This window comes from Epinephelus moara, chromosome 2, assembly GCF_006386435.1.
Source record: "Epinephelus moara isolate mb chromosome 2, YSFRI_EMoa_1.0, whole genome shotgun sequence".
In the NCBI taxonomy this organism is placed as follows: Eukaryota; Metazoa; Chordata; class Actinopteri; order Perciformes; family Serranidae; genus Epinephelus; species Epinephelus moara.
This window is the reverse complement of record NC_065507.1, coordinates 15071947-15093985: the sequence shown is the minus strand read 5'-3', so window position 1 is coordinate 15093985 and position 22039 is coordinate 15071947. Positions and strand designations below refer to the sequence as shown.

The following is a 22039-nucleotide window of genomic DNA, read 5'->3' as shown; positions in this document are numbered from 1 at the left end:
ACAATAGAGTTTGAGCAGGCGTTTCTCGTTTAATGCAAAATTGTTGGCAACAATTAGGAAACGTTAAGTCATCACCATATCCCTACTGAGCATGCGCGAAATGGTGCTTCAAATAACAATAATTAGCAAGTATGTCCACGTATTATAATAGTATGGACAACAGACGTTTTAAATCACGCTGCGTAAGTTAACGTGAACATGAAAAATAAGACAATGGACAGAAATCGGAGAAAAGAACCCCCCTAACTGTATAACGGCTTTTCTGCAAACCCGGAAGTATGTTGGAGTGAACGCTCTCGCTCCGGCTGGCTGCTTCATCACTCTTTCCCTCTGCCTCTTCTAAACTCTGCTGGGCATCATTGCGCGTCAAAACATTGCGTCTCTGCAGGACTTGCCAGGGCCGGAGAGGAGAGGAAATTTGCTTGGGAAGGAATGCGAAAGGGGTTTTAGGATTGGCACTGCCACGAGGAAGACGAGGAGGTGCGACATTTTCTGAGCTACGTGGAGATCCGTTTTTTCTTCCCTTCAAAGGTAAAATGATTTCCTTTGCGTTATTTATCACTGTGGTGCATTTGTTGTTACGCACTGTTTTCATTATCGCGCTGTGAAGCTTTTTTCCAGGGTTGGTATAAATATATAAAGCTTATCCACCACTTTTTTAACCGAGTCAACTTTTATCTAGCAGGCTCGCGTGCTGTAACCAGCTATAACAATAAAAACACAAGTTTATGACGTGTAGCTCGTGTCCTGCCAACAACATGCGTGACATGATAATCATATGTGTTATTCATATTTGGACTGATGTTGTCTTGGTGGACTGGATGCTGAAGTGCACTCTGCAGTGGAGCTACAGTATCCAGTGGTTATTAGTAGGACACATGCTGTTTGTGGTGGCAGTCCTGCACGTATGCGCCATCATCCGCGTGCGCGCGCCTAGTCGTGATGGTGCACGTCAGCGGTGATCAGTGCGGGTTATCATGTAATACGCGCGCGTGTGATCACCAGCTCTGACGACAGTCACCTGGTCCTCATCGATCTGTCAGAGTCATTGCAGATGTTACAGCTGGTCGGAGTGGGTGGTGTGTGTGTGTGTGTGTGTGTGTGTGTGTGTGTGTGTGTGTGTGTGTGTGCACGGGCGCGCATGCGTGTGTGTTTTGAGCATTGTTGAGCTGAGGCATCCCCGCCATCTGTGCTGCGTGTGGTGGCTGAAGTTCTGCCCCAGATTAAGTGCGCCACTGCCTGTGACCTGATTCAATAATCACACACACACACTGTAAACCTCAAGCCTTCATTATTTTGTTTGTGTGTGTGTATTTATTGATGTGTTGCCCCACGTGACATCTACCATCCCATACAAGTCAATGACAGTTAGGGCCAGCAGGTGGAAATGTCCCCCCACCCCACCCCACCCCACCCCAACTAAATAAAGTCCATGTGAGGCAGTTTAAGAAGAGACACTTTTATCAAGTCATGACCTTTGCACTGATCTATTTTCATTGCAAAGCGTGCATGCAGATAGTTATTGATGATGCGAGGATCGAAACACAGGGATCGAAGATGAGGGTCAGTGTCGCAGGCTTTGAAAGGTGATCCTTCACAGACAGGACTTGTATACGTAAACAAAAGTTGTGTACAGTGTGTTGTGTTTCGCAGGTCTGAGTCACTTTGTCACATCACCCACTTTGTTTTTTGTCTCACTTTTTATGACACTTTCTCTGTTTATCAGCTGATAGCCACACGCAGAGATGCAACAGAAGTTATATATGTGAACGAGGCAGATATTGAGAAATAAAGGAGTGCTTTCTTTAGGCAAATTCTGTAAGGAAATGCACATGTGTCTAAAGCACCTGAAAACAAGCTGCCCTCCTCTCCTCAAAGGACAAACTAAAGACAGACGGAAGAGGATTAGAAGTGAGTACAGATCAGACATAGCAACAGTAACCAGACACACACCTGGGATGCAGGAGCATCGCTTCATCAGTGAGATTTGATATGGCTGTGGGGGGGGGCAGAGAGGAGTTTTTCCTCCTCTAGTCAGTGATGTCATGCTGCTGTATGCTGTTGGCCTTGGTGTAAGACTGAATGGAGAGCAGGATGAAAGTACATGAAGTACAGAGATTGCGTCGGTGCAGCTCGTGGGTAGTATAGGACACACTGCTCATCCAACACTGAAGGGACACACACTGCTCCTTCCCTCCTTCTCTCTCTGTTAATTTAACTCCCTCCCTGTCCCCGTCTGACTCTCATCCCCCCGCCCCGTATCTCTTCCTCTCCTCTGTCTTTCTCCTGCTCTCGATCATTGTCAGGAGCAGCATCAGCAGCGGCAGCATCAGTGCGTTACATAACAAAGGTTTTTTTGTTGGGATACAAGGGCCCTTTTGGCTGTTGAGACTCGTGGCACGTAGCCTTTTGTGATGACACCCAGAAATGACCAGAATGGACAGCTCGGTGACCTCAAACGACCCGCGGCGGAACTGATGAATAGACAGAGTGACAGCAGAAAAAATAAATATACAAACAGGCTGAGGGGCATCGAGACAGACGGAGAGAAGACACATGCAGACTGAAAAATAAACTGATAAAAGATGGACAAACACCAGACACACACACACACACACACACACACACACACTGAGGTTATACAAGAGTCAGTTTTTGCTAGAAATTTCCTGCTGTTGGAGCCTTGTCTGAATCGCTGCAACCAGTTCCTCTTGTCATCTGATAATTTATGCAATTTGTTATTCTGTCTCAGGGGATTTTTTTTTTGTGCAAAGCAGCTCTGATTGACTCTTTGCGTCAGCGTTTTACAGCACGTCAGCATCCTTGTTCCCACAAACAATGTTGCCTTGCAAAATGAGTTTCAAGCATGTCCACCCACCAAGATGTGTGTTGTCCTGTTCTTGGAAACTGATTGTTATGAAATGTCAAACGGCGTCATGGTGCAGCCTTGATCATCAAGTCCAGGACGTTTTTATCTGTTTAATGTCGGATAAAGCCTGGATCTGCTCGCTTGTACATTATGTTCAGTAGCCTCATTGTCTTTACACTTACTGATCTCCATATTAAAGTGCCCCTCCGGACATGTATTAAAGTATGTAAAAATATTCTGCTGTGATTAATAGTTTGTTTAACATGGTTTTCCCACATAAAAAGTAAATTAACTCTAAAAAGGGGGTACAAGCAGATCTACCCTCTCTCCCTCATTGAGAAATACTGGATCTGACCTCTGCCCCGCCCACCACCACTGCTCGCACAGGTTGACCAGTGAAGCCGCAGTGTGCATCAAGATGGCTAGCACTGGAGGAAACATAGAGATTCAGACATGCATGTTTGAGCCTCAGTCAGGCTTAGATGAGGACTCTGTTGTGCACTAGAGATGCGAATTTAGATAGTGGACCTTCCTTAACCGACGATTCACTGTTTACCGTCACAGGGCTAACTGCTTGAATCACATGGCTAACGTTGCCTAATGGGTTTAACAACAGAGTCAAGACATTTCAGTGTCAGTGTAGGTTTGTTGGGACCATTCAGTGTCGGATGTTAGCCGCTGTTGCTGTGTGAGCTTGTAGTAACCGCACAGACATTGGACTGACCGTTTTGTGTGATAGCAGCAACAGAAAGTTTGCTGATCCTTACCACCAGTGAAGACGGTTAGTATCTGATGGGGGAAGGGGCATTGTTTCTCATATGTGTCCACCTCTGCCTCTAGGTCCTTAGCTTGTTGAGGGGTGCTTAGGGTTGCAGCGATATACCGGTTTCCAGGTATTCTGTGATGTAAAAGTTAACGGTTATCATACAGTGTACATTTGCAAAGCGAAACTGCGATATTTTCTGGGACAGTTATCGTACCGTGAAAATCTCATACTGTTGCAAACCTAGAGGTGCTGTAGTCGTCTCCCAGAAACAACATCATGGCAATATGTCTCCAGCCTGGGCAGCAGACTCTGCTGTCTCATCTCCCCGATAGCGCCAGTATATTATATTTAATAAAATCTTTATATAACTGTTATAACTGATGGTATTAATTGGTCAGAATTATTCTGGGGTGGCACGGTGGGGCAGTAGTAAGCACCGTCACCTCAAAGTAAGAGGGCTGCAAGTCGCATCTGCTGGCTGACTGGGGCCCTCTGTGCGGAATTTGCATGTTCTCCCTGTGTCAGCGTGGGTTTTCTCCAGGTACTACGGCTTCCTCCCACAGTCCAAAGACATGCAGGTTAATTGGTGACTCTAAATTGGGTGTGAATGTGAGTGTGAATGGTTGTCTGTCTCTATGTGTCAGCTGTGTGATAGTCTGGGGACCTGTACAGGGTGTACCCTGCCTCTCGTTCAGTGTCAGCTGGGATAGGCTCCAGCCCCCCTGCGAACCTGTACCAGAATAAGTACTTATGAATAATGAATGAATGAATTCTTATTCCTAATGGTTAATTAGTTAATTATTAACATCTCTATTGTGCATTAATATAGACAACAACAAGCTTGTTAGCTTGTAACTGGCAGGGGCAGACACAGTGTTAGTGGTTGTGAACATACAATAATATCTACTATGATGTTACAGTGTGTTCACATTGTCATTTTTATTATGTCTTATATACCACAGGTCTAATTAAAGTTTGCAAAAAGATATATTCTGTCTGGCTGAGATTTTCATATCACATACATTTAAGTAAGTTTTTTTAAAGGTATAATATATAGTTTTTCCACATAAAAATGTCTAAAAACGACTAAACCAATATTATATATTTTGTTTAGTTGTGTACTTTAATTATCAGAAATGTTTCCAACAATTTTTCAAACCCAGATAAATATGAAGTATTAATAAAAGTTACGGACCGTGTCATTAGGTCGCATGTCAATGGCGACCTAACTCCAGTTACTATAGCCATTAAATGAAGGAGAAGAAGAAGAAGAAGCAGACGGGATGAGACGTCAGAGAATGAACGTTACTGTTGCTAGGCTTAGCTAACTCGTCATGGATCATGATTATGCATTGACGGTTGCTGCACCTTCTGACACCGAAGCTGTCCCGGTAAACAAGCCGGTAAAACGGAAATGTACGGCTCAACCAAGTGATCCCAGAAGAATTTGGGATAAGAAGAGAGCTAAATCAAGGATAAATATTGGTGTGGACTTTCCGAGATGGAGAGAGTTTCGTGAAAATCTAGGACTACAATTCGACGCCGACCTCGCGTGTGTTCTACTAGACAGGTAAGCAAACATCTGGCTGATGTTATCGAAATATTAATCATTTCCACCAGTGTATTGCAAGCACTGCTGCCCGCTGGGGCACCAGCGCTCCGGCCAGCGGTTATATGACTACAACTCCCACGATTCCACGCTACTTCGTGACGTCATCCAACTCTGTCATCCAACTCTGTCTTCTGTTATTGTTTTGGTTTGAGAGCAGCAGAAAATTACATATTGCACGTTTAAGTCTGCTCCGGGCTGGAGGTTTCAGGTTTTTTTACTGGTATTTACATATTGGACAGTGATTTGCTTTTGTATTAGTGACGTACCGTAATTTAGCTTCTAGGGAAGAGCGCAGACATCGCCCCCCTCAGTGGAATAATTTGAGAACACCTCTCCAGTGACAAACTTTCCAAGGATACAAGTCAGTATAGTCAAGGTCAGACATTTTAGGGGAACAAACATAACAAAAATACTTTTTTCTTACTACTACTACTACTTTTTTCTTAATATTTTGTTGTTTTTTAAATGAGAAAGTGTGTCACAAATAAACCAAAATAAGCCTTTGACTATGTAACATGTAGGTCTTCATGTTATTCAGAGATCTTATGGTCAAATCAGTCATTTTTATGATTGCTAAATCAAAGCTGTAACATCAGTAGGGCTGCAACTAATGAACATTTTCATGATTGGTTATTTATTTATTGAATTTATTTCATTTGATAGAGACAATGAAATTTAACATAGTTCCAATACAGAGTATGAGACTGATGTGTTTGTTGTCCGTTAAATGCCAGAATAGAGTGAATCAGTGCTTGTCATGAGTTCAACTTCACAGAGCCTGAGTCTGTAAATGTTTTTCCAGGCCAACAAATTTAGTTTACAAAGATAAACAAAACAGCAAATCTTCATAACTGAGATGGAGGAAGTAATGGTTGGCAATTTTTGCTTGAAAAAAATGACATAAACAAAAAATTAATTATTAAAATATTTCATCATATGGCGACTATGTGTTGTGTTTTTAATCTTGTGAGTTTGTGGTATCAGCTGTTTTCATTCAAAGCCACTAACATGCTCTGGCTCACAGTTGTTATGGCTTTAATGAAGTGAATCCTCTGAGACCGAATGCAGATGATACGCAGAGAGAGCTCCATATGGATTATGTATGACCCACAAGATGATGTGTAACACGTGCAATACGATAATCCAGCGCTGCTGTTGAAAGTCCGTTGAGAGCACATTAGTATCGTGATGCACTATACGTCAACGTGCAGTTAACAGCGTCCCACAGAGCTCGAGTTAACATCTCGCCTGTCAGACATGATGGACAGGTTCTCGTCTATACATCACATTTACATTTAACACATTTAGCCAGTACTTTTATCCCGAGTGCCTTGTAGCAAGTGCTTCCTGGAAGAAGAAGAAGCTTGAGTTTAATGTCATTAAATTGGAAGCTTAAGTTTGAAGCTTACATTCCTAGATTCCCCACAGTACTAAGACTAATTACTCAGCTGTCATCAGGCAGCTTCATGCGAATGGAAGAGATTTTCTTGATTAATTTAAATTCAAATTGCTTGTCTTGTCTGACCAGCAGTCTAAAACTCAAATATATTCAGGTCATATTCATAAAAGACTTAAAAAATGAGCAAAAATTCACATTTAAAAAGGGTGGACTTGAAAAATTTCACTACTTTTGTTTGAATTAATTATAACAAATTATGAATATAAACTTTCTGTCAAATTGACTTATAGATTCATCCACTAATTATTTCCGAACTCTTGCAAACATTTCTAATTACATAAGTACATTGTCTTTGTGTCAGTTTGTCATTTCTGTATGGCAGGACCATAGACTGTATAAAAGTAATGGACGTAGCTACAGTGATGTCACCCATTGGTTTGTAGACTCGCGTTTTGAAGTTGCTGAAGTTTGGCATTTAGGCCATCGCCATCTTGGATTTTTTGGGGCAGAAGTGACCATATGTGGATGAGAGGGTGGAGCTTTGGAGAAGCAAGGGTTGGATCTGACTCATAGACTGTGGTGACGCCTTGCAGACAGCCTGTTGTCATGGCTTTAGTTAAGCATATTTTTAAGCTTTAATAGCTTTCAGATTTAGATATGTAAATATTCACCCCCATACAGTTGTCATGAAGTGGTAAAACCAGGCTGTAAACATGTTTATGAGCATTGACAATGGGGGTCTACGGGGATTCACTCCCTTCCTGAGCCAGCTTCAAGTGGCCATTCGAGGAACTGCGTTTCTTGGCACTTCAACGTTGGCTTCATTTGTCAGCCCCCGAGGTAACAGCTTGGGCAGGACTCAATACTTTGAACAGAGCTCAGAGAACCAGATCCTACATAAACTTCCTCCGGGTCCTCAGTCCTGAAATGACTGAGAGCATGAAACACGCTTTGGGTTAAACATCAGTCTGTGTGTGTGTGCGTCAGGGGTCAGCTCCGACAACTGCACTGAACGTGTCTTTGTGCCCCAATCCCACGCCGCTGGCAGCGAGCCAGAGGAGAGAAAACAAGGGCACGTCTCAGTGCCTTATTTATTTATATCCCCCGGTCCTTTCCATCAGCACTGGAGCCTTTATCAGCCTCTGTCCGACACTAAAAACAATCATATTGCAGGGCAGTAAAGTAAAGAGGCCTCTCTCTGTCTCTCCCTCTGTTGTTTGTCCTGAACTCACAGAGGCCTCCTGCTCCCATTCAGTATTTTATTAGTTTTTCCAGATGGTTCAGTAAAGACAGACAGGAAGGAGAGAAGACAGAAGGTGGTGAAACAGCTCAAGTGATTGCAGTATCTTATAGAGTCATCGTCCTGTAAACCACAGAAATGATCGGCTTTATTCAGTTGGAAAGGTCGTTGTTTTTTATTTTACTGTGAAACACTTGATTATAGAAACAGGCAGGTGACAATAAAATGTGCACACTGGTTTAGTGAGGCAGCAGCAACGGGGAATAAAACTAGATTACATTCTGTGATTGATGATTGTGTTTAACACCAGAGCTACAGGGCTGGAATCACAATTAAAGTTGAATTAAGCAATAAAACCACAAAGATTATATCTGCAGCACAAGGTAGAGAGCACAGGCCCCGAACAACCTCCTGTACAGTTAGTCAAAACATACTCCTGTCCTTCTGGCCCCGAGCCGGGATGGGTTCCCAGGCCAGCTCACTAATCTTCTCAGTCACCAGGGCACACCAGCAGAAGTATTTTAAGGGCTTGGTCTAGTTGGATATCATGGAGTGAGCAGAGCACGATCCTCACAGTTATGCTACGCTAAGCAGATTATCTCTGCAGCCCCATAGACTTAAATACAGAATGTGAGCGAGCGTTGCTGCCTGTGTGTTGCTGCATTGAACTGGAGTCAGTGCAGAACGGTTTGACCACAGGTTAATGGAGACAGCTGCTACTAATGATTATTTTCAATATCAATTTTCTGCCACACCAATTAATTAGTTGATTGTTTGGTCTATAAAATGCCAGGAAATAATGAAAAATGCTCAGCATATTTGCAGGCTGACATCCAAAAATGTTTGACACACAGTCCAAAACCCACAGAGTTTCAATTTACTACTAAGAATAAGAGTCTACAGTCACGCTAGCAGCTCTGTTAGGCTCTACTTACAGTGATGCATTTAGCTAAATGCTAATGTCACACATGCACACAACCAAATGCTAATGTCTTAGCAGGTATGCCATCCCAGGTAGCCAAAATGACCTGGCCCAGAATCGGCCTTAACTCGGCATGCCAGATAAAATTAGCCGGGCTGGGTCCGGTTGCTGACGCTGCCATCACTGGGCCGTTATTAGAAATGACCTGGCCCAGCATTGGCCAAACTCTGCACGCCGGATGAAATTAGCCGGGCCGCAACTGATTGCCTGACTTGGCTGAGACTCGGATTAAATGATGCCCCAGAATCGGGCCAAATCAGCTGGCCCAATTCGGGCTGCCGACACTACCGTCACTGGGATGTTCAGCATCTTAGTTTAGCATGTTAGCATGCTAACATTCACTAGTTGGCAATGGACACAAAGTGCAGCTGAGTCTGATGGGAATGTCACTGGTCTTGCCGGTATTTGGGAGGGATGTCTATTCTTGCAAGTCTGCACCATAAATACTACACAGTTAAAATTATTTTGTAGATTATTGTTTGAAAAAAGATAGATTAAATGTTTAGATTACTATCATTTGGGAGAAGGTTAATGAATAGAAGATACTGGAATGTTGTTCTTTGTATCAGGTCTGACAGTCTTTTTTATCTGTTTTTCTTTTTGTATTTCATTAATTTATTTTGCTGTCATTTTTTTAATGTATTTATTTTTTACAGGCTAAAATTCTTAGCCTTATGTTTCTGTACATGAAGGTTGAAGTACTGAAAGAAGAACAACTGATTATGAACCATGTAATAGAGTGGGCAGAACCTTGAATATGAAATGGAATCAAAATATATTCGACATCGAAATTACGATAGCATACTTTAAAATTCAAACCTGTACCGTAGCTGTTGTTGTTATCCATCTCTATTTATCATTATATATCAATAGTTTGTTATACTGTTGTATCACTGAGTGACACGCCTATTCACATAATTTCTCACTTAAAAAAGAAAGAATGAAATGATATCTGTACATGAGTGTTGTAATGAGGAAGATATATGAAATTATATGACAAATTATTTAAAAAAATTACTGTTACTTTATGGGATAGGGTTCACCCAGTCAAAATGCCATTTCAATAATCAGGCAGGATTACTGAAGATTTTCTCAAAGAATATTGTTTTCAATAAATGTTAATTGTTAACTTTTATTTAGTAAATTGTTTACATGTTTTGTGCCACATATTTCAATGGCATTAAACACACAATTTGGTTATTGAAAAGATCCTATACACAGTATTATTTGGGACAGTGTTTAACCTTCTAGTTTGAATTGTGCTCAATTTTGTCTTTGTTTTTGACTTAGATTACTCATCTAGTCTACCTATACACGGATATAAACATCAGGGATGTTAATTTTTGGGAACATCCCTAGTATTTGGTTGTGACAAAATAACTTCATGTAAAAATGAAACTTTTGGGCCCAGTCTTAATGGTGTCACAAAGCCTACAGGAAATGCAAGTGGCCGAGTCAGGATTCATCCTCTGGGCACCATGAATGTCTGTACAGAATTACACGGCAGTTCATTCAGTAGTTATTGAGATATTTTGGTCTGGACCAAAGTGGAGGGGTGATGATTAGACGGACATTTTCATTGCTAGAGCTATACTGCTAGCGTGGCTAAAAATGATTTAAACTAAGCAAAAAATAGATACCCACTGATTTTTTGTCTGTCCCTACTTTAGTAGCCCAAACTTTCCTCTCGACCATCTTGGACTCACTCATGGACTCTTGAGAGAAGTAGTGGTTCCCAGTGTGGTGGAAGCATGTTCTTGTTCCATGTTTGAATCTCATCTCCTAAAGTAGAATGTCTTCATTGTTTTCAGCTTGAATCCAAAATGTGAAATTTGGTGACTCACCCGGGAACACAGGCTCATTAATAATGCATGATGTCTCATCACATCATGGCTCTTTGAGGTTTCAAGAGTTTCTAAGATGCGAGCAGCTTGGAGAATTCTCTCAGCGCACAGACTGTAATCCCATCAGCAGTCATACACCTGTGGCTCACTTTACAACATCTGCTTAAGGAAACATCTGTTACGCAACCGTGTAACCATGAGCTGCTGTGTTATCCTCCCCGTGCTCAGGTGTTTGCCTCCCAACCCACCGCCCACCACGGCCCTCACCTGTGTGTTGCGGTGCTTCCCTTGTGAGCCGACCTGGGCTGGCAGTCCCTTCTTGCACCGCCCGCCAACTCCGCCCATGGTCAGAATGACGCGCTCCAAGACTTTCCAGGCATACTTGCCGAGCTGCCACCGAACCTACAGCTGCATCCACTGCCGAGCTCACCTGGCCAACCACGACGAGCTCATCTCCAAGGTAACCAGCAGGAAAAGCAGCACTCTGCTCCGGTGACTTGACTCATCTTACCGGCGGTGGTTGCCCCTGGAAACCATTAGTGACAGTGGTTACATCCAGGCAGCTAATGATTACAGTCTGACAGTACTTTACTTCATGTTTTGTTACATCACAGGTATTATTTTACTTCAGAGACAAAGAATTAACTGTTTTGTTTTTGTCTCCTTCATTTTTCTTACTTCTTATTTTTATTTTCCTATAATTTCTCTATGCCTATATACAGTGTAAAAGCAACTGTTGTAAATGTAAAATATAATTTACAAGGATTAACAGCAATTAAAGATTTAAAAAGAGGGAGAACATATGAGGAATAATGAAAACAAACAACAGGCTGAACACCTGTATGTTTGTGTCAGCCTACGCCACACGACCGCCTGTGGATGGATTATGTTATAAGCTGGTTATTGAATTGGATTATGAATGCACTATCACTTTTTCCACGTGCGATTATGACAACATAGCTCACCTGTGCACAAAGGCCTTCTGCTGGTTGTAACACAGGCGCACGACACAAATCTGTTTCAGCTTTCGTAATGTGGAAAATAAAGGCCTGCGAGAAAATAACTGCAAGTGGTGAAGCTCCTTATGCATTAGCTAACGGTGATGCTATCAGGAGCATATGGGCTGTTACTGGGAGACTGCGCCCCATTTTAAAGTAGATATTAAAATAGATTTTGTCTACAGGTTTTAAAATAAGAGCTTCTATTAGTGAAGGCCCGGCACAAATCAACACGTGGGTGATTTATAAGGAAACCAAACCTCTCTGTCTCTTATTTTACTGAAGCATTACGGCTATATAATAGCATGCTTATGTCGTTTTATATTATTACTTCACTGTATGAAAGGGTCGATTCTTGTTTCAGCCTTTATATCTTTGTCTCATCCTCTCTCTGCAGTCGTTCCAGGGCAGCCAAGGCAGAGCCTACCTGTTCAACTCAGTGTGAGTATCTGTCTGTTGTTGCATGTGTATGTGTTGTCTTAGACAGGAGAACAATGAGCTAAGATGGTGGTGTTTTGAAACAGGTTAGTAATGCGTGCTGTACCACACAGTAGATGTGTTGTTTTGAAGCCGCGGTGTAGACAGAGCCAGCCTGTGCCTCGGAGTCATTATCAGCTGAATTGAGTGTGAAAATTAGGCTATTTGAATCTATGCTCCGTGGCCTGGCGCCCTATCAGTATGCGCTGTGTGAGTGGGTGTGAGGCAGTGACTCACTCTGAGCACATCGTACAGTACATGCAACTGAGCAACTTGAGCCACTTGCACAATTTGTAACTTTTGTCTCTTTGTCTCCGCTTCCCTCTTCTTCCTTTCTACTTTCGTCTCCACCCCCCACCTCCCTTCTCTCTGTCTCTATCAGGGTGAACGTCGGGTGTGGCCCTGCAGAGGAGAGAGTTCTGCTCACAGGCCTGCACGCTGTAGCAGATATCTACTGTGAGAACTGCAAGACTACCCTGGGCTGGAAATACGTAAGTGTCCTCGGCTGATTTGACACACAAGCACCACAGACTGCATCCAAGGTTAGAGGACGATAAACTGAGGAGGTTGTTATTATAGCACACCCTAATTTTATTTGCACCCTAATTATATTTGGACCTCCTCTCCTCTCAGGGTCAATGCGGTGTTACGGCTGTGGACTGAATTAATTATGAGATAGATTTCTCAGAACAGATGGAGACATGAAGGACAAGTCTTTATCTTGTGTGACTTGTGATTAGTTTTTAATGTTTTGTAGGAGTGAACACCATCTGGATCAGCAGAAGGGTTTCATTCATTGCTCAGACCTGAAGATTTACATATGTACAGCATGTTTTTATGGTTTTAACTGTTCTGCCTTACAAAGGCTAACTGCAGTAACTACACTGACGCTGAAACTGAGAAAAATGGCTTCAAAGTTTTTTTGACAATTCGCAGTTATTACAATTTTAGTGTCTTTTCTTTGTAAGTTTGAGGATAAATGTTTTTATTTCTGACTAGATTCAATTTTGTACTCGTTTCATTTGTAGATATCTGTTTTAAAAGAAGTAAACAAGAATTTGAAGCAACCCTTTAAGTGTCTTTTTGTCGCAATATTCACTTCGTCAGGTTTGACCTATATTAGGAGGACATAGATGATCATAGATCATAGATGTCATTGCCAGGTGTTATTTATTTTGATTGAACATGCACAACCAACATTGATAGCCTTGGTGTGTAGCTTGGTCTAATATCAGAGCCATATATACAAGCTGTGATATAGCATTTCAAAATACACGTGCAGTACGTGTCTTGTACAGGTGGTATTTAGGTCCCACGTCAGGGTGAACTAAACAGCATCCACACTTGCTAGCTGCCTTCACATATCAACAGAGCTGAGCATGTGCAGCTGTCACTGGTGAACCCCGTCCGCATGGAGGTGAGAGTTTACACTATAAGGCACATGACTGTATCTTTAAGGGGTTAACACACACACATACATTCACGCAAACAGTATCCTTGTTGTTTGACTTCTTAGAAGGCTCCATTGACCAGCACACTTCGCCTAACCTCTAACCGTAACCTTCCAACCTAAAAATAGGTGTTTTCCTTATGACGCTCGCCGGGTATAAACACCTGGCGGAACCAGCTTCGAAAGTGGAGACTTTTCTGGGTAGTTTCTATTCCTGTCAGGACCCCACAAGGCAGAGAAAACAGAGGTCACATGCATGCGCACAGCACACAGACACTAGATAGGACTTAATGGAGGGTTTCCATTAATATCAGTTGCAGCAGTATTGATTTTCTGCAGTCGTCAAAGTTCTATCGGGAGGGCTGACCTACTGCACTTCTAAACCAAGAAATCTGATAACGTGCCTCTGCAGCTCAGAACCAAAATAGCCAAAGACAACAAGGTACAGACGCTCCACGGTGAAAACATTTGTATGAGCCGACTCTGTGACTCTGCTGTCAAGAGAGGCTCACAGTGAGTGAGTGGCTTTTGAACAACAACACAAGGCTGTTAATGGACTTGGACAGGATGCAAAAGTTGTCAGTGTGTGTCATTTGTTATGGCATTCATCAGCAAACTGCATGAAAATAGAAAACATAGTTGTTTTAAACAGTTTTCAAGAGAGGAGCTGTGTAGAAATGATGACTGTTTAAAAGGATATGTTATATCTTCCGTGATTTAACCTCAGCGTTTCCAAAGGGACCATTTTAAGCTTGGGGCTTTGGGTTTCTTTCTCGCTGCTTTCATTAGTTACTGGGGCCAGAAATATCCAAATTTGGGGATCTGGGAGGTGGAACTGGAGCAAGTTGAGGTGGGATTAGCAAGCAGCAGCAGCAGCCGCAGCTGAGCATGAACATGTGACCACCATGAGAGACATCTGTTAATCAAAAACAGTCCCACACACCCCTGTAAAAGTCCTTTAGTTGGAACACTTGTAAAAATCCCCATAAAGACACATATTAGGAGAAGGAACATTGGCTATTGAGACACAGTCTGCAACCATACTAACAGCTCTGTGAGCCTGTACTTAGGCACAGCCTTTTGAGCTAATGGCAGTGGGCTGAAATGCTCAAAGACAATGCCAACATACTGATGTTAAGCCATGGATATATAAAGAGAACTGGATACAGTGTAGGAGGCGGGGCCCTGTTCATTACTTTGAAAGTTGTTCTGTAGGGCAAAAAGCCAGAAAGCTCTGTTTCTGGGGCATAAAATTGCCCAGATCTTCAGCATTGTGGGGGCTTTCCATTGGCCGAGTGGCTAACTTCCAGTTTAGCGCTCTGCTAACTTGAATGCGGAGAGAAAGATTTAATTGTGCAGCTCCTCTAGACTTGAAAAATGTTATCGGACTGAATGGATCAAATCCCGATAGTGAAACAAATCATTTCATGGGGTTGTGACGCTCAATAGAACATATCCACTGATTTACAGACCTCTCTTTTACTATGTAAGTCTTGGAGAAAAAGTATTTTTTGGCCCTGCGGCATCACATGATGTAACCGGATGTTGTAGTTCCACGTTTGGCCACTATGTAAAATCAGCTTTAAGACTCAATGCTGTTCCTTGGGGTTTAACTTAAGCAGGTGTAATGTTATCTATGTTCGATTTATCAGTTTAGCATGTTAGCATACTTACGTTTGCTAATGTTTGCATGTCAGATGTATAAAGAGAACTTGATACAGCGTTGGAGGCATTGCAATGAAAGTTGCTCAGTGGTGCATGAAGCCAAAACAGTGTGATTTCTGGGTGTAAAATTACCCAGATGTTCCACATAGCGAGGAACTAGCCTTTTTCTTTAACCCCGCCTTCCAACTGCTCGGTCTCAGGCTTGCTATAGTCGTATATTAACTCTATATTCGGCTATAAGTGAATTTAACAGCTTTTAGGACAGTGATTTAAATAAAGGCTATGTAAGTGTTTGTACTATAAAGTTGATGTACCAAAAAAATATCCACTGATTTACAGTCGTCTCTTTTTCAATGTAAGTCTTTGAGAAAAAGCACTTTTGGGCCCAGTGGCAAAACAATGATGGACCGGAAAGCTGTAGTTCCACAGACTGACCACTATATCAATTAAAGTAAAAAGAAATGGCTTTAAAGTAGTGATAGGTGGACAGATTCTTTTCACAGTTTCGGTTCCTTTAAATTCATACATGTATTGAACCTTTCTAGCTGTGATCATTTCTGCAAAAAGGTGTCGGAATAATCTGAAAAATTAGTTCCCGATCACATGACCTGGCTCACCAGATCTGTCTTTTGCTTGTCATTATCAGTGTGTTGCTTAAGCGCTCTGAGCAATACATTTACAACACATCTTTGTGGCATCCATGTTTTTTTCATGTTACAACTTCAAGCTCATGAGCACACCAAAGTTGGGAGAGCGACCGTTCAAGGAACGCAAATGCACATTTAGCCTTAGCTGATAGAGGTCTCAACTCAAGTCTGATTTAGTCGGCCCTCATTAATCCATTCAGTGTAATTGTTGCTCTACGTCAAGACATGTTACGGATTCATGAGCACTCGGAAGTTCAGCAGGCTGACCCAGTACATACCAGACACTAAAGAGTCTTAATTGTGACTCGTTCAAAGAAATCCAGTCCAGCGATCAAGTCCAGAGGTACGTTTTATGATGGTTTATTAAACAAACAACTGAGATAACTGAGGCAAAATGAGATGAAATGAAATATTACGTGATGTGATTACGGTCAACAGAAAATATCGGAGCCAAAAACTCAGCCTCTTTGTCTATAAGGCGCCATGCTAGTAAATGTGAAACCACACTAACCTCTGTGCCAATTACCACCGGAACAAATAATAACCAGCAGTTAAAACATTCTGGCTCCTACAGCCATAAACCAAAGTATTAGCCATGAGAGAAACTTGCTCACAAATGCAGCCTTGGTAGGTGCCACCTAGCGTCATGAGTTTTGATCTTTTAGTTTTCATTAACTGCTACTTGATACTCATACTGGGTTTACAATACGATAAGATAACCATTGATGCATTCATACTTTTTAAATGACTGACATTTTGCAGTCAACATATGTTTATGAGGGGAAAACTAATGTGAACAATGTGAACTGTGAAAAATAATGATTGTGGTATTAGTCTATGTATTTCACTTCATGGAACAACATTAAATGGAGATTTTCAGCATCTGTGTAGCTCAGACTTTCCAACAAATCCCATTCATGTCTTCCAGAGGAATCTTTAATCACACACCTTACAGCAGAAATGCATGTTATAGCCTGCAAAAATAGGGCAGACTCTGCGTCTGTGCTGACTGTTGCGAGGCTCAAACCTGTGGCCTTTCTCAGGGGTGAGAGATTCATTCCTGTCAGTATAGGGTATGACGATCCAGTCCGGTCAGAGTTTTGGTTCTGCAGGCTCCTCTGCAGTGTTCAGTGACTGACTGTTATATAACCAGCTCCCAAAGAGCCAGCAGCAGAGACGGGCCAGGATTGAGTCAAGGATTTTCATAAACAGCTGAAGGGACTGTCATGAGCAGGGTTTTTTTTAAATGCACCCTGTGCACTTCTCTAACTATCTGTCAAAGATATAAACATGTGATTATTCTCTGTCCATCTGTCCTCTGAATTAAACGCTGTGTCTTCTGTCCTCTGCCACGCCCTCCAGGAACATGCCTTTGAGAGCAGTCAGAAGTACAAAGAGGGCAAGTTCATCATCGAGCTGGCCCACATGATCAAGGACAATGGCTGGGACTGAGGGATGAGCAGCCAGGACACGACCGCAGCAGTGGAGAGGGGGAAGGGGGGTGGATGGATGGATGGATGGACAAATGGAGGGAGGGAGGGGGGTCGTGTGTGGTGGGTGAGTGTGTGACTTTGGTTTGGCTGATTTACCATTAACCTCTGTAACTCTCTGCCCATCCCTCCCTACCACGCCTCTCGACGCACACACATACACACATGCGCGCACACACACCAAGGTCCCAGACATCCCAGCTTGACAGAGAGACAGACTAGGCAGGCTTGTACGCAGCTAGCAGGACTAGGTGACAGTGTCTGGCCGGCAAGATGTCTCATTTTCATGTCTTTTCGTTTTGTAACTGAAACATGATTTGATAGCTCGATAGTATTCCACCTTGTCTCAAACTAATGTTAGAAAAAGTTGTTAACGGGTCAGTCAGTGGAAATTTAGCCAGAAGGAGGGTGGTTAGGCCGGCCTGGCAGGGTTCATTGGCCTTGGTTGAAGAGCTGACGGGCATTCACTCTGTCCTCAGCTTGAATGAGATGACCTAAGATGATTATAGCAAATCCAGCTGATCGGGGCCATGCCAGCTGGGCCAGTGATGAGGCCTGGCGCTGAGGCTTGGCACGGAGGCCCAAGCACATGGGCGTTAGGTTGCAGCGAGGGGGTGTGGGGGTGGGTGCAGGGATTGCTGCCCACCAGGCCTCTCTCTCAACATGGTGGGGAGGGGAGGCTCCTGATCCAGTTATGCAGTGGCTTTGATGGCTTCTGGCTGGGATTCACTCCATGTTTTGCCAGTGATGCAGCTCAGGACGGGCCGAGAGTGAAAGGGATACAGACAGACAGCCACCAGCTTGTCCTAAAACCTCACAGGAATTTGCCCTCGCAGCAGCAAAGCAGCTCCCCTGGGTTTTATTCATCCTTTAATACAACAAGTCGTGTAAAGTGATCTGCCGATCCTTCCCGTGTATGTCTGGTGTCGGTAGACGCATCACTGCGTCCGCCTTTGTTACTTAGCCAGATAGAATTACACAACATAAGCGTGTCTCAGGTGAACAACTTTGGCTGGGATTCCCAAAGGTTTGCAAGCACTGTGAGCATCTTTTTTTTGAGGTCGATGAGCTAAGGTGACGAGGCGCTGCAGGCTTGGGAGAGGCAGGGGGCAGCTAGTGGTCAGTCAGACACAACACCTGCTGTCGCGCAAATAACAGTTTGATTTAAGACACAAAACAAATGGCCGATGCATGACTGGTTTCATGGGCCGAGGGAAAATGCAAATAGTAAAAAACATTAACACAGAAAGTAAATTATTACTTTTACTGAAGTTACGAGGTATATACATAACCACAGCGGTGTGTAATATAGATGCATATGTATAAAAAGGTATCACTCTTAGGCTCTCTTTCAGTCTGGGATGACTGCTGTTTAACTGCTGTTACACTGATCTTCACTAACTCACAAAACATAGTAAACCAACTGGGCAACATTATGAAGCAACGCACAAGATAGACCCACCTACTCATTGTTTTGTCCTTAAAGCTGGGGTAGGCAGAAAAAAACAAATTAAAATACACCCTCCTCCTGCAGCTCTCCCCACTCTGTCCCAAGAACCTCCTCCAAAATGACCACAGGCATATGCACACACTCCATACAGTAACCCAGTGTTTCCCATACATTGATCTCATTGTAGAGTTACACACACTGTGTTCTTTCAGCCCCTCTTTGCCCCGCTCTCTCTGTCTCTTTGTTTATCAGACCAAAAATGAGACAAGATTTAACAGGCTAATGTTAGCCACCTCGACATCCCTTTGCCTCAGTCCCCACTGCAGTGGACTGCCCTCTCAGTAGGAGAGCTGGCAGCAGCTCTGGAGACAGACCTTCGTTCGGCAGCTGTAGCGGCTCAAATTCAGCCACCGCAAATCCCCCAGAGCCAGGTGTCACAGTGGGCTGGTGGCCAGCAGCTGTGCTAGGTCTAACCTGTTGGCTGATCCAGAGGGGAGTGGAGACTGTTCGGTGACTGGGGGTTTGTCTCCAGACCCAGTGAGGTGGCGAGTGAGGTGGACACACTGTGATTCGAAACTCTAGCTAACGTCAGGCACATAAACATGAAATTGAAGCCGCAGCCACGAGTCTTTTTGGCTCAGGTTAGCAGATGGCTAAATTATTAGCATTAGCATATGGACACTTTCTATCTCTGAAATGCTTTGCTGATACTGCTTTATTCTTTTTATTGTCAGACTCTTTTTTAGGGTGCTTTCACATCTGTCTTGTTTGGTTCAGTTCAATTGACTCAAGTTCCTTTGCCCCCTAAGTGCGGTTTGTTTGGGCAGGTGTGAACACAGCAATCCCACTTAGGTGCACACCAATACAACCAGACTGAGACCTGCTTGAAGAGGTGGTCTCAGTCCGGTTACAAACGAACTCTGGTGTGGTTTGTTTGTGGTGAGAACATGTTCCAACCTCGATCCGAACCAACTGCAGTCACATGACACATTGTTTGGGTTAAACATGAGCATGTTACAGTCCTGGAGGATTATTAATGTGCACCTCCTCCTGTACTGCCTTAATATGCACATTCAGCACATCCAATGCATCAAAACATTGTTTTCTAGTTGGAGCTGTGCCTCGTTTTCAAACTGTATGGTTTGACTAAAATGAACAATGACAGCAACATAGTCCACAATGAGCAGCGCTACAATCAACCTGCGTAGTTGTCCCTCCATTGTGACATTAGAAAGTGTCACATTTATCTTGCAAGTGTACTCTTCTTCAACGTTTGCTTTACGTCCTGGATTTTTCCCGCATCGAAATTCTGACCAATCAAGAGCAGCTTTCTCGCACAAGGCATTTGATCTGGTCCGCTTGTAAATGCTGCCGTGAGAACACAAACCAACTCTAGGCAATTGTGCCCCTTTGTAACAAAAATAGTCCCTGATTCAGACCAAAGCAAGACAACTCTAGGTCTGAAAGCACCCTTAGACTCTTTGATAAATCCGTCTTCCTTTTTTGGGTTGCTTTGCAGTGGAGGCAGTTGTTGCCAATGCTGAAATAGCAACTCTCCACCATTTAATTTTACCATCTAAAGAAATATGCATTCACATCTGCATTTGTAAAACCTGTCACAGACTAGGTTTTCTAAAGCCTGAAAACAGAGCCAAGAGAAGGTGCAGAAGTCTAGTGTTCTTTCAGACCACTTAAATTACTCAAAGTTTGTTATGGGACTTTTGCCCAAAATGAAACTGCCTACCCAAGCTTTAATGCACCAACACATTATCTTCCCAGGTTTTGCCCCAGTTTTAAATCATTTTTCTTCCGCCTCAGTTAACTTAAATATTCCTCATGCATCATCGGCCTTCGAGTTATGACACCTGGTTAAATGTGAGGTATCGTTAATGGGGGAGCATTGCTCAGGTACCTTGATGCTACCTTTTCTTTGCTGAGGCCAGGATCCTACACAGTGTGCTGGATGTGTTGTCATTCTCTGATGGAAATGTGTTATTTTCAAATGAGGGAATCCATCCTGTGGAAATGCAACATTAATGCATGCATGAAGTAAAACAAGTGTTCTGACCAGTTTTGTGCTCGGTCCTCGTCACATCTTTGTGAAAAGAACATTCTGTGTGTATTAGAGTTGCAATGAAACCTTGTGCTGTAACACCACATCTGATCAGTTTCACCTCAGTCCATTTGAGCCGCGAGATTCTTCTTAAGATTAAATGTGATCCTGGTTTAGAAAATTAGTTAACCTTAATTAGTTGACCTGTTTGTCACGCATAGTTTCCCGTTGTTGCGAGCATTGCTTTAGAAGTTGCCCCGTGTACGGCGAGTAAGACTCTCCAGTTACAACCAAACCTAAACCGATAACTTCAGTAACACTCAGCAGCTGACTGCTCAGTCGGAGGCTGCGACAATAAACCCAGCACAACCAAAGAACCCACCCATCAACAATAAATTGACCAAACAAAAGATCATTTTGCTTGGGCAAAGTGTTGCAAAACAAGGGGGTGTGTATAGCTGAAAGCCAAGGTTGTGGATAGCCTTTCTCTGTGATATATATAATGCTTTATGATTTTGTAAACAAAAGATCTTAATATATGAATATATTCTATTTACTGTATTCACCACGAGGATTAACATTCATGTCGACCTCTGTGTTACAGACTGTAAATAGTGTTAATGTATTGTGTTTTATCTATGATCCATACGGTGATGAATGAATATGATTTAGGTCATGTCATGCTTTCTCTCTGGTACCCCACATTGGCTGTACGATACTACTTTTTTACTGAAAATGTTTCAATTTTAATGTCTTTTGTAAAGGAGGATGCTGATGTTGACTATATATCATTGGATCTTCATCTAATAAAATGCACCTTGATATCTGTATGGAATATAATGTTTGTGTCTTATCATGCAACCTTAAATCTCCAAGTGTCATACACTTTAAAAGGGCCACTTTAATGATTCAGCTGAGTCGGGCATCTCACAAGAGATATGAAATGTGTAAAACTGATGCAGCAGAGGCTGAGATAATCTGACTTTTAATCTCTAGTGTAAGTCAAGCTCCAACACTGGATCTGTTTTTTCCATAGTGCAACTAAGCAGCATCTTTCAGTAGACCACCCCTGCTCTGTTAATGACCATGCAGGCTTT

The 22039-nt window shown here is 42.8% G+C and overlaps 1 protein-coding gene across 1 annotated transcript; it reads left to right on the top strand.

Annotated features, from left to right (window-relative positions):
• Positions 1–339: 339 nt before the first annotated feature.
• LOC126406784 (protein yippee-like 2) lies at positions 340–21770 on the top strand. The gene is made up of 5 exons (XM_050071284.1): positions 340–531; positions 10941–11172; positions 12108–12151; positions 12570–12678; positions 17312–21770. Exons 2-5 carry the CDS (start codon positions 11056–11058, stop codon positions 17399–17401), a joined length of 360 nt encoding a protein of 119 aa, XP_049927241.1. The 5' UTR covers positions 340–531; positions 10941–11055; the 3' UTR covers positions 17402–21770.
• The last annotated feature ends 269 nt before the right edge of the window (positions 21771–22039 follow it).

Coding starts and splice junctions, on each gene's coding strand:
- LOC126406784 (XM_050071284.1), top strand. CDS start 11,056: ATGGTCAGAATGACGCGCTCCAAGACTTTCCAGGCATACTTGCCGAGC. Junction 11,173..12,107: donor ACGACGAGCTCATCTCCAAG/GTAACCAGCAGG, acceptor CTCTCTCTGCAG/TCGTTCCAGGGCAGCCAAGG. Junction 12,152..12,569: donor GCCTACCTGTTCAACTCAGT/GTGAGTATCTGT, acceptor TGTCTCTATCAG/GGTGAACGTCGGGTGTGGCC.